The sequence below is a fragment of the Marmota flaviventris genome, chromosome 6, assembly GCF_047511675.1.
Source record: "Marmota flaviventris isolate mMarFla1 chromosome 6, mMarFla1.hap1, whole genome shotgun sequence".
NCBI lineage: Eukaryota > Metazoa > Chordata > Mammalia > Rodentia > Sciuridae > Marmota > Marmota flaviventris.
The window spans coordinates 77314354-77332177 of NC_092503.1; the positions used below are offsets into that span (position 1 = coordinate 77314354).

The following is a 17824-nucleotide window of genomic DNA, read 5'->3' on the forward strand; positions in this document are numbered from 1 at the left end:
TTTATAGGCAAATATCTTAGTTTTTTTTAATGAAAAAAATTTTATTTTCTACAAATGGAATAACAGAAACTAAGGGAGCATGCTGCCTTGTGCTGCTGTTTCTCATATTGTGAAAAATACACATTTTCCCTATTACTTTCAACATTTTCTCACAGCTTTCATCAGAAATTGAATTTTGGTCTTGGAAGATTGGACTCTTCTTTGAAACTATAATGTTTCCAGGGACCTGCCCCAGAAAGACAAGTTTCAAGACATACATTTTGTTTGTATATCCTGGTAATGTGCCAGCATGGATATAAACCTTGTTAAACCCAGATTAAACATACATTTTAGGAGCTCTGTGTGCTAGCAGTCACACTGATGACAAACTACCTAAGGACAGCAGAGGAAAACTGAGCATAAGGAAGATCTGGTAGTTGGCTAGAGGTGAAGGAAGCAGGCCATCTTTACTTACCCCTGGTGCAGGTATTCATAGAATGAGAGCAGTAACTCATCCGTGTGTTATATGGGTAAATGCCTAGCTCTGAAACTCTTGGCAAATCTGTTGTTTTTGAAAACACTTCGCAGTGTTTGCTTCTAGTTGAGTCATCTGATAATACTAATTAAATGTGTATGTCTGCGTAGATCATAAACAGTGTGTATTGATGGTAATTTATTGTGACTAGTAAACCCTTTAAGTATGCTAATATATTTGTTCCAAATCTCTAAGACTCGCTATTTCATTGATTTTCTTTAGAACTGATTTCAATATTTAATCAAAGCTTACAAGCCCAAGAATGTTGCACATTTTATTGCCAGTCCTGCGGTGAAGTCATAATAAGGGACAGGTAAGGAATGCAATTAATACTGATTGATTCTGTGCCTGGGAATATTTTTTTTTCTTTTTTCCTTTTGCTATTATAATTTTTGAAGTTAATTACCGAGGGAGAAATGTATGCTCTTAAAATGAGAGCCAATGTAATGTCATTTTGAACAAAATCAACCACAGACCTTGCCAGCAATCACAGAATAGCAGGCTCTTCTCACGGAGATAAAGGGGAACCACAGGATGCTGGCTGAGGCAGGATGATTGGTCTTGGTAGAGGAGCCGGGACAGGTTCCTGAAGCACCTCTCTTCTGAAGAGATGTGGGGTCTATCTCATCTGTTTAGTCCCTCACAGTGATGAGTTAGGGTTTCGATGTGAATTTTTCTACCTCACAGAGCTTGTGAAGTAGGACTTTTGATCTGAGCGATGATTTCTTTCTGTGCCTTTCTAAAATCCATTTCCTATTTCCCCTGCTTATTAAAACAGAGCATACAGAGCACAAATTAACCTTTTCTCAGTGATTAGGTTAATCTTGTAACCCATTCTCCTTGTGATGTGCTGTGATTACCTTACTGAGACGGGAAGGGCTCTTTTGCTTTTTCCTTTGCATTCCCGGGTCGACTTTTAAAATTATTACTGTTATTTTTGTCTTCTGAGGTCCTCCCATCAGCCTTGTTTTTTCCTGTGCACAAATCCTTCCCCCTGAGCTTTCAGCTTCTCATCACTTATGATCTGGAAAGACAGATGAAAACCTATTTACTGTTTAAAAATACTTAAAGAAGTACCTTGGAATTCTTTGATGGGTTTCCTGAGTCAAGTGTCTTGAGACTTATGAGTGAATGGATCCTTCATATCTGAAACCTGCTCCTCTTCCAGTGCTCTGGTCTCAGTCATGTCAGCCTCTACCTGTGTCGTCAAGGTAGGAACCCTGTGGCATTGCATTGGGGTCTTCTTTCTTCCAGTGTAGTCATCAGCTACAGTGGCTACTTCCTTGGGAACCTCAATCCACTTTCCTCCACTCCACTGCCTTAGTCAGGGCCACTGTCTCCTCACCTAGTGACACCTGTTGCTAGCTTCTTATCTGCTAACCCTTCCTCTGCTTTTGCCCTCCTCTGACCCATTTCTGCACTATTGAGATTCTAAAATGCAACTGTCTTCCCTGTTCAGACCCTACCATGGTCCCCTATTTTTTTCCAGGATAAATTCCTTAAATCTTCAGCATGCCACATTAGTTCCTTTATGAGTTCACCTATGTTTACCTCTCGCCCTCACTTCAGCCCTCTTTCACCCTCCTTCCCAAAACACATTGTGTTTTGCTCAAATTCTGTGCACAGTTCTGGAGATCAGCATGCCATCCCATAGTTTCTTTATGCTTTTCTTCACCCTGGGGCCTTATGGAAGCTACTCCTTCTTCTGAATGTACCCATACCCTGTCACTCCCTGTTTAGCCCCTGCCTGTACTTCAGAATTCAACTGGCAGGGCCAGTTGAACTACGGGGAGTCTTCCTGAACCCTGGTTTGCTTTAGATGTTCATTTAAGGTTTATTTGCCCGTTTTTACAGTTAAACTCTAGGCTCTGGGGGCAGGCAGGGAGTGTCTTTTTGATTTTTGTATCCTTTATGCCACTTTTGAAAGTACAGTGTAGGCTAATGGCTAGCAGTACAGACTGAGAAGTTAGAATGAGTTGTATCTGACATTTATTAGCTGTGTGACCTTGGACAAGTTATTTAATCACTCCATGCCTTAAATTTCAATTTGAGAAAATGTAGATAACAATAGGCCTTACCTCATAGGGTTGTTGAGAGGATCAAATGATCATGTTTATAGCAATGTTTGGCACATTGTAAGCATTTATTATGTTAGCTACTGTGATAATTATTCTTATCATCATCATCATTCCTGGAATCAGGCACGGTGCCTGGTGAATAGTGTGCTCTTAATATAGTTTTGCTAGGTTGAATTGAATAAACCTTGGTGTGTTTATTTTGGTCTTCTACTAGCCTTTCTTGCTTGATTCCTGATTCCTGGCAGTATCCCAGGTAGATGAGAAGGCACAAAGTTACTCCTGTAGGAGAGGTTATAAATGGACTATCCTCAGAATGATTATCTTGAGTGAGAAATGAGATGGCTTCATATCTACTGAGGAGAGAGGAACATATTTGCTCAGACTACCTAAGGGTTGAAGTTGCCACAGAGTGCTTGCTTGGTGACAGGCCCACTTTATCCTGAAAGTCCAAGAGATCCCAGTTTACATTGTTGTTCAGCCACAAATGTTGCCCTCCTCTCAGTCCATTTCAGAATTTGGCCTAATTCTCATTTGAAATTTCTGAAACACTGACTTCTATATCAGGAGTTAACCTGGAAGTTACAGTTAACTTTAATGAATAAGTTAAATTCAGCATGACAATGTTTCCTGGTGCCACTTAGGGGCTATGGTTTGTTCATTATTGGCTAATATTTGTGCTTTACTGGAAAAGGAGGAGGATTTTGAAGATTCTCACCTACAGTGCCTGCTTTTCCTATCAGGAACTGTATTTTCTGTTTTGTTTAATCCTGTCTATAATCATGGAGTTGAGAACTAGAAGGGCATGGAGGCTAACAATGAAGGACAACACTCATTCTCCCTATCCCTGACTGCTGGGAAGCTGTGAGGGTAGAGGGGGAGCAGGAGAATAGAACCTGGATTTGAACTCCAACCTTACTACTTAGGTGCTGGGGGGCCTTGTTTGTATCGCCTCAGCACCTGCTAAAGCCCATTTCCCAAACTTGTCAGGAGAGTTAGGGAATGTAACATACACTGTAATAGGTGTATGGCAAGATTTTTTTCAATTGGTTTTAGAGACTCCTTCTACTCTCTTTTCTGACTTGTTCTTATTAGCACACTAGCAAATTCTCTAGTTCAGTGTTTCAAACAGTTTTATTTCAGGACTCTCATTCATATAGTCCCTATGCATCAGAGAAATGAATCACCTTTTTGATTTTCTCTCTCTGAGAAGATAAACAGTAGACTTCACTCTCACTTCATTTAAGCAAGTCTTACCTGAAAGCCTTTTCATACCACATCTGTGAGCCTGGCCTGCATATGCCTCTTGAGCTGCACAGAGAAATCTTTAGTAAGTGACTTAAGTCTTTGCTTACATCTCACTCTCGGGCAGCATGCCCTGTGACTGTGTACAATGAAAGGCTATGCTTCTTCCAAGCTCTGCATAGAGATCTTGTGCTGACTATTGGTATCAACCAGGATGGTCTTCTCACTTTGGTTTGGTTACTTGTTTTATGTGAATGATAAGGACGATTCTTGTAGTCCTTAAATAAAAAACAGGCCAAAGTTTCTCCAAAAGAGTCTGTTTGTGTTATAATCAAAATCATATTATTGTAAATATCTTTCCCAGGAAGATACTATGGACTACGCTGACTGACTTGTAGTGGGTGTTCCTCTAGTAGGAGTAATGGGTAGAGTGAATATCTGCCACCAAGTCGTCTTTGTTTTTTGGCGAACATTGGTAACTTTTTATTCAAAGATTGTATATTGAATACAGAAATACAGAGACATCTTTCAGTGGGTTCTTAAGTAATATACAACAAAGCATGTACCTAGCTTTCTTATCTTAGAATTAAGGCACTTTAATTTTCTGGGCAGTCATTCTTCATTGTAAAATGAAGAAGTTGGATTAGATAAACTTGACAGAGTCCTATTGGCATGACATTTTCTCATTGATGACCCCATAAAGTTGTACTTTGGTTTCCTGTGAATCATGATGATTTAGATAGTGCAAGGCTAAAGTTGGTTCCTTTTTTTTTTTTAACTTGCTATCAAGCAAATTATGGAAATAAGATATAGGGACAATTTATTTTTTTTAATAGGGACAATTTAACCAAATAAGATTCATTAATGGCTTTTAACATTTAATGCATGAGCACATGAAATCTGCTAATGAATGACAATTTTTTTCTTTATTTAGGGTCATAAGCTCTGAGCTAATTTATTTTAGTTATTTGAAACTAATGCCTTTTTAAAAAAAATACAGTTCTCTAATTTATAAATAAGCCAAGTTTTTCTATATGTATAAGTTTGTCTAAAAAATGTATAGTTTTTGATTTTTCTCTTGTTAAAACTAAACAGTTCACAATATCAATCAATCATAATAAAATTACTTTGTGAATAGTCTAAGAAACAGTGAAGTGGTCATTGTGTTTGAAATTTGTTATGGTTTTTAGAAATAAATTCATGTCAGACTTGAATGACATTAGTTAACACAACAGATTTTCAGACCCAGCCCTTTTGATTGTCAGACCATTTTGAAAGGAGTATTCTCCTGAGGTCTCTGGAATAGTACAACCTTTCCACCTGTACCTGCACACTGGGTTTCAGTCCAACACTCATGAGGGCATTGAAACTCTAGGAGACCAGCAGAATGAGCTTTATGGAAGCAGGAGATGATGGATTTTCAAACTGCTTGGTTGGTCCTCTTAGCACACCAACTGTAATTGTAGCCTGAAAATAACTACTTCTGTGAGTGAAGTTACTTTTTTAGTGAATGAAAACAAAGCAATTAAAAAGTGCACAACTGGGGGTATAGCTTAGTGGCAAAGCATATGCTTAGCACAGAAGCCCCTGGGTTCGATCTCCTGCACTTAAAAAAAAAAAAAAAAAGGCAGAGCCCAAACTGGATTATTGGCAACATTGTATAAGCTTTTGGAATAAAATTACTATACTTTTAAAATCTAATCATACTATATAATAATAGTGTTAAAATGTAAAGCTAGTTTTAGAGGATTCATGGCCTACTAGTTGGAGAATGTCACCTGAATTTATATAAATTCCAATAGCCATATTTTGAGTTTTAGATGTTTAATGTTATTTTTAAAAATTATATATATATATATTTTTAGTTGTTGATGGACCTTTATTTTATTCATTTATTTGTATGTGGTGCTGAGAATTGAACCCAGATGCTAGACAAGCACTCTACCACTGAGCCACAAACCAGTCTTGATGTTATTCTTAAGACCCTTAATGTTCACTTGGTTTTAATCCATCTCTAAAAGCCCTGTTACTACTATTGTTATGATCACTAACTAATGACTGATTTTAAAGGTACAGGACATTTTATATATATATAAATATATAAAATATAAAATAATATATATATAAAATATATATATTATAATAAAATATATATATATGCTTAAGTATCAAGTAAAACATCATTAATTAGTAGAATTTATTAAAATTGCATAAGTTATTTTCTAAAAGAATATGCTGATGATGCATTAAAATAACTAGCAAATTTTATTTTATTATGAACATATGTTGTTGATCTTAAGCTCAGAAAAAAATTAAGAAATCATTTCACTTTTTTTCTTAGCTCCAGATGTTTTTTTACCTAAACTACCTTGAAAAAAAAAATGGTATCTATTTTATTTTGAAGGTTCTCTCAGGAAGTAGATCATATCAAAGTACATTTTTCAGGGTTTTGGATAGATATACTTTCAGTAGAGTTGTGATTAAAATACACCTTTTGTTCTTTAAGGTTTTATGGCTTTTTTCAAAACATCAGAAAAATTTCTTTCTGTTATAAAGATTCTTTTATCATTGCAATGACTTGGAAATTAGGCACTTTCTTGCTCCCAATGTCTTATGTAGATGGTTAAAGGATGCATTATGACTTTTATTCAGTGTGATATGGGGTCAAATTAAGTTTGAAATCCCATATTTTCTGTTAATGTGCCGCAGTCTGGCTGGGCACAAAATCACGAGCCACTCAAGCAGGAACAAAGTTTATTTTTTGAAACTGCCGCCAATGTCCGGTACCGCCCGGGAAGATTTTTCCACCCACGCGGCCTCCTCTCGGACCGCCGAGCGAGCTCCTCCCCCGGAACTCCCTCCTACTGTACTTCCCCAACCAATGGGAACTCTCCAGGAGTCCCGTAGCCGGCCTAGGTGAACAGCAGGAGTCCAATATCCATATGAATGCAAATCTTAACATAATCATATCAACTCAATGGCTAGCTGGCGTCACCTTTCAACCAAAAATGCCATGCATCATATACTTGGCTCTTAGCATTAATGTGCATTGAATCTCCCAAATCTCTATAAAAGCATTTTCATTTCTTTGATCACATATGGAATTTTTGAAGGTCTGTTTATTGGCCCTACAAGAAGAATGTCAGGAGACAGAGAGGTTGTTGTTGTTGTTGTTATTATTATTATTATTATTATTATTATTTTAGTTGTAGTTGGACACAATACCTTTAATTTATTTATTTATTTTTATGTGGTGCTGAGTATCAAACCCAGGGCCTCACAGTTGCAAAGTGAGCACTCTACCACTGAGCCCCAGCCACAGCCCCAGAGAGTTTTAATGATGGAGAAGATCCAGGATCCTATTCAAACCTTTACTCTTAACAGGCAAGTTATTTGCCTTCTTGCTTCTTGGCAAAAATCACACTCTGACCTGTCACTTCCCTTCCCAAAATACTATACTGCTTCCCATGTGTCTATAATACGGAGTTCTACCCATTGGCATGGTATATGGCTCCTCAAATAGTCCACCGCCATCCCACCTCCCCAGTTTCCTCTATTGCTATTCTGCATTGCTAGCAGAGGGAATATATTCTAAGGGAAAGAGTTTAATTTTGGAGCCAGGAAGACCTGGGTTAAGATCCTGGCATCAGTCATCACCTCTGATTCTGTGAACTTGTGAAGATTATTTAACAATCTGAGCCTCACTATTCTTCCCTGTAAGGGAATGGTAATTCTTCTGTCACAGAATCGTGAGCATTAAATGTACAATCCTGTGTGTAAACATGCAGACTAACAAAACTACCACAGGACACATTTTTTCCCAGTTTGCCAACAGGGCAGTATCAAGAAAACTTCTCAGTAAAGGCTATGCAGCAGTTCATACAAGTGACAGCTCACATACAAGAATCTGAGCACTCTTGCCTGCCTACGAGACACAGTTTTAGGTACAAATCACATGATCACATCAGGCAAGTGTAGTTGCTGCCCTGGCAGACAAAGTCTATAAGAACTCTTTGGCTAGTTTCTAGGGTTCCACAAGAGAATGCATTCAGGGAAGCTCAAAGCATGGCGTTCTTATTAGATCTTCATAGCACTTTCACAAATTCTTCCCAGTCCAGATGCAATTTACCAATCAAGGATCATTTTTACTGTAAGCTGTGTTGCCTAGCAATATATTTGATGCCTAGGATCTTACCTGGTTTCCAGGGTAACAGAACTAGGTGGTTAAACCAAAGATCAGATTCTCAAGCAGCAAAGGGAAGACTTTGTTAACCCTTTCATCCCAGTATGCAGTAGACCCAGCCAGAGGTCTCACACATTATAATTATCAAAATATGCTAGTTCATTCTATCAACAAATATTTAAGGAAATGTTTTGGGAGGTAAGAATATAGTGGTAATGTAAAAAGATGCAGTGTCTGCCTTCATATCTTTTCTTCCATGATGCTGTATATTTCTTCCACTGTCTGTAGAACTTCTATATATCCTTTAAAGGCCAGCTCAGATGTTATCTCTTTTCTAAAGCTCATATAAGTCTACTTTCCTAGCACTTTGTGCAAATTGCCCTGAATTCAAGGATTGGTTTTGGGTATCCTGAATGCCCTACATCAAATGCGGGTTATGTGTACATGTGAAAATGTATGTTTGAGGAAAGGGGCTAATGCTTTCATCAAATTTTCAAAGTAATCTATACAACCCCTCCCCACCCCCAAGAGTTTGGAGTCCCATCACTCTGTTATAAGCACGTTTTGCATGTGGCTTTGTTATTTGCTTATAGGTCTGTATTTCCTATTGGAATGTGAGTACCTTAAGAAAAAGGGCTGGATGTATTTGAATGACTGATTCACAGTATACTCAAGGAAATGCATGTTGAAAGAATCACTTCTCAATATCCTCCATATGCCCAGCAGCTTGAAGGATGCCAATGATGCAGCATACCCTAATTTGAAAGGGAAAGTTCTTCCTTACTTTAAACTAAAATCAGCCTTTCTTGTTTTTGCCTCTGTCCTCTAAAGTTATAAGTGAAATGTCTTCCCTCTCTTAAGTTGAATTGCCCTTTTGTGATACTTACAGTTGATTGGGAGACAAAAGAGAAGGTTAACATAAGGGAATTATTTAAAAAAAAAAAAATATATATATATATATATACACATACACATATATATATATATACACACATACATATATATAAATTTAATTTAAATCGCAAATACACAATCACAGCTCAAATATTTTAACTTGAAACTTCTAAATATACATTAATTTACTAATGTTTTACTAGGGGAAGAAACTGCAGATAACCCCTGAACCAGATGATTAAGATTAATATCATCAATGAAAGTCATGTTGATATAATATACCCTGTGATATAATATAATGAGAAGGATACCTCACCTTTGTGGAATTCTTTCTACAAACCTATTATTCCACTGTAATCATAAGACAAGATCAAGCAAATTCACATGGAAAGATATTTTATAGAATGCCTGACAAGTACTATTGAAATATATCAAGATCTTGAAAAATGAAGATTGAGAAACTGTCACAGATTAGTGGAAAAACTGGTGTAATCCAGATTAAAGTCTGTAGTTCTGACATATCTATCATGGTTATATAAAATATTGACATTAGAGAAAGATGGGTACAGTATATATGGGAAGTATCTGTACCATCTTTGTAATTTTTTTATTAATCTAAAATTATTTCAGAAAAAAATTTATTAGAGTAATAGAAGAAATCACAGAAGAAAGTGTTAGGTGATTTAAAACTTAAGACATATAAACCAAATTAAAAGTAATACTGAAAATACAGTAATACAGTAATACAGTAATACTGAAAAGATATTTATAACAAATGATAGACAAAGGGATAATAAAATAGTAGAATATATTTTAAAAATCAATAAGAACATACTATTGCTTCAATTGGAAAGTACTCTGATTGCAATTCACAGGAGAAATACAGTGGCCAGTCAATATAAAAACTAGTTCAGTCTCACCAGTAATTTAAGAGTTGTCAATAAAGCAGTATTGAAAATATTTTTACTTGTGCAAAGACAGAAAAAAATGATTCAAATAAGAAGAGGATAAGTGAAAGGATTATAAATTGGTACAAACTTTCTGAAAAGGAAGTCAACAAATGGGTATTAAGCTTAAAAATACGCATATCATTTGTGCTTATAGTCTTCCACTGATAAGATTTTTTTCCCCAAGGAATAATCAGACATGTACTGATTCATTACAGGGTTATTGATAATAAAGAACTCAAATCTTACATATCCAACAGCAAGGGAATGATCTATAAAGTTTTGACAAACCTATAGAATAGAATATTATAATCATTATGAATCATAGTATAACTAAATAAAACAAAAGCAAGATACAGTTTGTATGTATTCTCTGATCCCAGACAACGTGTGTATATACACAAATGTATCTCTTGAAAGGGTGGTGAAGAAATACACATCATGTTAAAAAGTAGTTACTTATCTTTGGGTAGTGAGAAAACGATGAATTTTGTTTTCTTTATACCTCTCTGCATTTTCAAAATCATCCTAGAGTGAGTATATATTACTTTTATAATTGGGGGGAAATTGACATTGCAAGCATGTGGCTAATGAGTTTCTTTCATCTTTCATGCTGATTTAATTAAGAAAATGTTAGTTCCATTTTGTGCTGTGAAAAATTGTTTTTCCTCTTTCCACCAGGAAGCTTCTCAGGATTCTCCCACTGCCGAGTGAGAACTGGGGAGCTCTCATTGGAGAGTGGTGTTGTCATCCTGACCCCTTTGCTAATAAGCCACTTCACCCAAGAGAGAATGACTGTTTTATTGGAGATTCTTTCTTCTTGGTGAATATAAGAAATGATTTGTGGCAGGTAAGACCTGAACCATTCCCAGTTGAGATGTGCTTTTTTCTGTAATCATTTTAAATTGGTAAAATATCTTTTCACAGTCATGCTAACTTAGAGATTTGCTTAGATACCCATTTCCCCAATCTTCTCTTAATTCAAAGCCTGTTAAAGAAACCGTTCTAAAGGCTCAAATCCATTATTTTCAACTGCCTCTGTCCTCTAGTTCTGCTCTATTGATTTAAGAAGAGTCTTATGCAAAAGCACACACATGGGTTGGAGGAGCTGGAGAAGAGAGCTTCTTCATGCGGATTTAGGAATATTACCATTTTATAAACCAAATGCCTTACTTTCTTGTTTTGGATAATATTTCATAATCTGTGTGCATTTTAATCTCAATAGTCTGATTTAAATTAGAAGTGTACCAGGATATGTACCATACAATTAGATTCAGGGATTTCACTGAGTCTGCCCATAGTCTAGACTTCTGCTGATGTTATAAAAGCAGATTCCATCAAGGAAAAAGAGGAAAATGAAAGAGCTGGGGAATGGAAATCAGGCTTATGCTGTAGTGTTTAAGTTGGTGCTTAACAGCATGACATCAGAATGGCCCTTGCTAAATAATTTGCATTAGGAAGAAGACAGTTTCCTCTCATTGCAGAAAATGAGTGGTTTACTTTATTTTAAAAGAAAATCAGTAGCATTGACTTGGCCCTTGTGAGGAATCATTCCCCAATAGCCAGTCAATACAGATATGATTTAAAAAGTAAAGAAAACCATTGCTAGAGAATCTTCATTTCAACACCTGATTACTAGTAAGAACAAACACATTGTATTTTAAATTTCACTGCCTCATTTAATTTTTGTAATCAGAACTGACCTGCTACAGGAAACATATAACACTCAGACAACAACTCTCACATTATAAATTAGTTTATAGAACTATTTTGAAGGAAATTTGTCAAATATCCAGATTAAGTTGTTGTCAGTTATAAGTTATTAAATGCCTCATGTCTCATCACAAAAAGAAATCCCTTTATGTAAATATGGTTTGCTTTAAATTGAAGCACTTTAACATTCTGTAGTTTTAAGAGATAAATGGTATGAAGTTAATATGTTATACTTACATTTAAGATGATTCTATTAAATTTATGTTTTACTCTAAATATACTTACTTATTTTGCATGTTTTTCATTTTTATGAATAAACTCTACATCTTAAAAATATTTAGAAGGGGTGAATGGAAAAAGAGTGGAGAAAGATTAAATAAGAGAAGGCATGTTTCCCTTTTTAGATACTCTTTATTCTGTGCTGAGATATGTTCTTCACATTTACATTCTCGTCAGTTATGTGATGCCACTTACAAGTATTTCTCTTCATTGTAAACAGCTATCTTATAAATTGAAAGAAGATTCTTCATATTTAGACACTACAGGTTTTGTTATCAAGGACAGTATGGGAAATTACTATCATAACAAGCTGCAGTTGACAAGATTGTTTTCAAGTTGGTCTGGATGGAAGTTTCTCTTTAATTGCATATTGTAGCAGTTGAAAGAGTGTGCCTGTGACCAAAATAGTAACATAAATTTAGAGAGACTGCTTAAACAGTGCTCTCAAGGCTCCTCTGGGAACAAGGCTGCTCTGTGCTATTGAAAACCTATTTCTCATATCACCCAGTCTAGCCATCTAGCAGGGGTTTGAAATGTCACATGGTGATACAGCATCCTAATGGTATCTCTTGGGAAACATTTTTTTTGGCGAGACAATATCAAGGGTCCTTAGAAATTGAAACAATACAAAGGAAAATAAAAACGAGGATAGGAGGCTAATCCACCTCTCTGAGCAGCACTGCCATCTCTCAGATATATTGATTTAATTAGTCCCCAACAATGTCTTTCTTTGAGGTTTGCTCTGTAGAGTTCCCACACTGTTAGGCTGTTTTATTACTTAACTTGCTTTATTATTTCCTTGAAGCGTAGATCAAGAAAAATGCATTACAAAGCAGAGATTCTCTTTAAACAAAATTAACATGCTAGAAAATCTTAATTAAAAAGATCTGATTTTAAAAACAGCACATAGAGCCCAACATTATTTTGTTCCTTCAGCACTCTCTTAGAGTTTACAGAATCTTATTTGTGCCTCCACTGCTGTGGCAGGATGTGCTTCTTATTTTCAAACAATTTCTGCTGAAGATTCCCCTATTCCTGCAGCTTGGTTGTCATCTCTTGTACATTTTTCCCATGTACCAACATACTATCAGTTTTGTCTGTTGGAATAGGAGGACAAAGATGGCATCTCCACCATTTATAAAATTCATATTATTTAAAACTTTGAAAATATGAGCCAGTATAGCCAGTATGTGGTAGCTCACTCCTATCTGTAGTCCCAGGCATAAGGGAGGCTGAAGCAAGAGGATCACTTAAGTCCAGGAGTTCAAGAGTTCAAGGCCAGATTGGGCAACATAGTAAGAGGCCATCTCAAAAAAAAAAAAAAAAAAAAGTATAGCCAGACTTATAACTTCATTCTGTTTAATAAAAAAAATAAAAGCAGCATTGAACTTTGATTATACTATTACTGATAAGTATGACCAACAACTTTATCTTTTTATTCATTCTTGGGGTACTGAATAATAATTTATTGGTTTGGGTAATTTGTTTTATTAAATTCATAAGTGAATCTTTTGTTTTCTTAGAAAAAATATGTTGGTGAATGACGCAGCAAAATAACGGGGGGGGGGGGGGGGGGCGACGAGGAACTTGTGTACATTGATACAGCAGGAGTGGGAGCCGTTTATTGTAGGACAGGAGCGGTATATATACATTCCACATAGCTTATCTTAATTAACATAAACTAGATATAGCAGTCAACCAATAAGGAATCTCCACACTTAATGGCTCGCTGGAATTACTTCACAAACCACTCCCTCTGGCAAAATGCCAGGCGCCATCCAGACTTGTTTACAGACTGTAACATTTGCCAGGCCCCATCCTGACTTGTTTACAGACCCTAACAGGTGAAGTTTGTAAACATTCACAAGGATAAAAAGAATAATATTATGACCTTCAATATGCCAATTGTCTTGATTTAAAAAGTGGGGTTTTTTTGTTTTGCTAAAGTGTTTTTAAAGCAAAATCCAGTATTATGTTTCAGAATGTATGTCTAAAAATACAGATTTTTTTTTTTTTACAAAACCTTACTGTCATTATCACACCTAATAATAATAAATGATAGAATATCAGGCCCTGACAAAATTTCTTAATTGCCTTAAGAGTATCTTTTATGCTGGGCATGGTAGCATATGCCTGTAATCCTAGCAGCTCTGAAGGCTGAGGCAGGAGGATCTCGAATTCAAAGCCATACTCGGCAACACCAAGGCGCTGAGCAGCTCAGTGAGACCTTGTCTCTAAATTAAATACAAAATAGGGCTGGGGATGTGGCTCGGTGATCAAGTTCCCCTGAGTTAAATCCCTAATACTCTGTTCTCTGCAAAAGCATCTTTTACTATAGGTTTATTTGAATGAAGATCCATTAATTTGGTTGTTTGAGCTAATTTGCTTGTTATTGATCAGATTTTTTTTTTTTTTTGCTTATGTGTGGTACTATATATTAAATACAGAGGCTCTCTACTACTAAGCCACACCCCCAACCCTTTTTATTTTATTTTGAGATAGGATCTTGCTAAATTATGAAGGCTGGCCTCAGACTTGCAATCGTCCTGCTTCAGCCTTCCAAATCACTGGGATTATAAGGATTTCAGGCATGCACCACCACACCCAGCTAGTTGTTGATCAGATTTTAAGATTCTGATCACTCATGTCTGATAAGGGTAGAATCTTATTTTAAAAACAAACACCCAAAGAATAAAACACTTTGCCTACTCACTTGAAAGACAATGAGAAATATTATGTGAAAACAATTATAGATGAACTGCATAATAAAGCACCTGACAGTTTTCTGCTTTGAATAGAAAAATTCTTTCTTCACAAACTTTGCTGTACCAATACCTGATATTAGGTTTTAGTAAAATGCTTACATTTTTTGATAAGATTTAATGAAAATGGTCAAATTCCACCTGTATAAAATAACATCCTTTAAAAATTATTTTCAGCACCTCTTTGGAACTGTATAGATAGATCTTATTGTAAAAAGCATGAAACTGCCAGAAGGTCTACCCTTACAATTGAGCATACTGGCTATCAGGGCTCTCTTCCTGGAACTGAGCAAACTGGTACCTTCCTTTGTTTCTGTCTGTTCCTCAGAACAGACAGAATTTGTCTCAATGACACTATCCCATCACTCATCTTGGCCAGACTCTGCTTCTGCTATGTGCAATGTGCTGGATGCAAGGTTATCAGTGTCCTGGCCAGGGATGGTACTGTCCCTGGGCCCCACCTGGTGTACCTTGATAAATGTTTGAGCCAGGTGTGAGCTGATTTAAAGAGTTCATATTTGCTTGTTTCCTCAGCAGAGACTTTTAGAGAAAGACCAGAAAATCTGTGCAAATCCTGTGGCTAGACCGGGGAAAAATAGGATATGTTTTTATATTATCGTAGATTTCTTCAGCATATGAAAGGATTCATCTCAGGAATCATTGATATGGAAAAGAGCTGGGGAGTATTTATGGATTTTCACTATAACATGGATTTGAGGCTGGGTAAAAGAGTGAGTCAGACATATGGACCCCAGTATAAGTTGTACAATTGCTTTTGACTATTTGATTTTTAACTAAAGTAAGAGATATATTTTTACATCAATGTCTGATCATATATACATTCATGCACACACACACACACACACACATACACACACATGCATGTGTACACTATATAAACACACTACAAGTAAAAATTTCTTGAAGTAATACCTACCTGATGTTTGAAGCAGTCATGCTTTCTATTCAGTATTTTTAAAGACAAGCCCTAACCCATGGAATTAATTCCATGAATTGATTCCCACTAATGACATATGACCTGTAGTTTGGAAAACACTGAGCATAGTGCTTAAAAGCATAAGCTTTTTATCTGTATTCAAGCATAAACTCTCTCAGTTACTAGCAGCTTGTCTATGGAACTAAATTTAAATGTGCATCTTATGCAACTTGTCAGGAAATATTCATTTATATCAAGGAAAATTACTTGTACTCAAATTTATACTGATCCACTAACTTATTCCATTAATTAATACATATGTTATTCCATATCAGAGAGCCACTGCCCTTCTCACTTCACCCTACACTGTTCTGCAGTTTTCCAGAAGGGATGACCTTATGTCCAGAGTTGCAGAGTTCTTTTTCCTTGACCATTTCTTCATGATGTGTGCCATGTTGCAGTATATCTGGGTGGGAGGGATGTTGTATGGCTTTAACAGAGCTATTACTATGTATTTGAAAGGAAGCATTCTTTGTTTACAAATTTGGTGAATGCAAGCTAATTAACATGTATCCTACATAATGAATTTGAATTTTTGAAGTCTAAGAAGTTTTGAAATCTAAGAATGCGCCAGGAATTTGTCTCAATAACACTATTCATCCTTCTGTTTATAGTGCATATCTTAAATGGAAAAAAAAATAGAATTTTATGAACAAGTTAGATAATTTTAACTTCTGAATTATGGGAGGCTATAAATTATAGGTTACTTACACATAAATTACACTCGATTAGGAGTCAAAACAATATGAGTTCAAATTCTGATTCTTCTGTATTCTATACACATGAGTGGGGGCAAGTCATTAACTCTCTCTGCCTTTGTTGCCCACCATCTGCCCATTTCAAATTATGGCTATTTGGAAATAGTTTTTAGAAATGTAAAGTGCTTCTTGTTCAGATTATTGGCAACGTTTGGATTATCAAGAAGTGGCTAGGTTTGAAAAAGCCAATGTGTGCATTCTATCTTAAGGCAGAAAAAGGAAATTATCTCTGTGCATGTGAATTATGCACACAAGCTAAATGCATTCCCAGTATTTAGTAGAGGGCAGCATAAAATGTAAAGTTCAATGTATACTCTGGGGACTATGTTAAAATTATATATTCCTTTTAAGGAAAGCTGAATGACATTTAAATGACATTTTTTTGTTCTACAGGAACCAAAAGCAAATACCAAAGTAATTTGTAAGCGTTGCAAGGTAATGTTGGGAGAGATCATGTCATCAGGTAAGAATTTCACAAACAAGAAGCCAAAATGATTGCCTTCTTTTTTAAAAGCCAGAAGGAGATTTTATAAAAAATACATAGAAAAGATACATGGATAATAATATATTTTATAGAATTGGTGCTTTTTAAAATAGAAAACAATTAACATATCATCCAATATGTATAGAAGTTTGTATATTTTATGTGCATATTGTATTGACTTTTAAGCATTGAGAAGTTGGGTCATTTTCAATGTTTCTTATCTTATTTGTAGTATAAAGCAATAGTACAAAGTTTGTACTTGGATCTATCTTAAAGAAGTTGGATCCCTCTCCTCAGTACAACCTGACAGTTAAAAGAGTTGGAGAAGTTACTTTTCTTGGCTGCCATCTGCCTCAAGGCTGTATTTTGGGGCTGGAGGTGGGAGAGGACATATTGAAATTGAAGAAACCACATTCTGAGTTTTATACTTTGTTCCTTATTCTTTTTTCCCAATGGTGTTAATTATATTTTATGTAAACTCTATGTTATACTACTTTAAATATAATAATAAAAATCCTGATAATTAAAATGCTGTTTAAAGATATGGTTTAAAATGTGTAGAGAGCTACAACATGCTGTGTTAGCTTTGCAGGTGAGGAATAATCACTTTTAATATAATTAGTTAGAAGATATAATGTAAGTGAAGCTATTGTACTTAAAGGAAAGCAGATGGTGCTATATTTTGTTTGTTTAAATCATCAGAGTCTTTTAAGTAATTACTTGTTCAAAGTGAGCAGAAAAGGATGCTATCCTCAAAGTCATTTTTGGAGAATGAAAACAAGCCCCACAAGAAACTCCTTAGAAAACTTAAGGTTTCCAATTTAAGGTTTTTCAATAAGATGAATTGATTTTTAAATTCTTTTCTTTCCTCCCTGAGGTCCAGTTAAAACGACAGTTTAGGAATACAAAGATGTATGTATACAAAGACGAAGAGAAATGGAGAGGAAATGATAGTAATATAAATAGGACATAG

At 35.7% G+C, this 17824-nt stretch overlaps 1 protein-coding gene across 2 annotated transcripts in view; it reads left to right on the top strand.

Moving 5' to 3' along the window:
* The window catches only part of Ube3d (ubiquitin protein ligase E3D), a 145161-nt gene that overhangs the window by 12672 nt on the left and 114665 nt on the right, over window positions 1-17824 (top strand). For both annotated transcript variants that reach the window (XM_027928234.2, XM_071613240.1), the window contains exons 3-5: window positions 737-827; window positions 10540-10708; window positions 16761-16830. In XM_027928234.2, the coding sequence (XP_027784035.2) occupies window positions 737-827; window positions 10540-10708; window positions 16761-16830 (330 nt within the window). The remainder of the gene's footprint in view (window positions 1-736; window positions 828-10539; window positions 10709-16760; window positions 16831-17824) is intronic.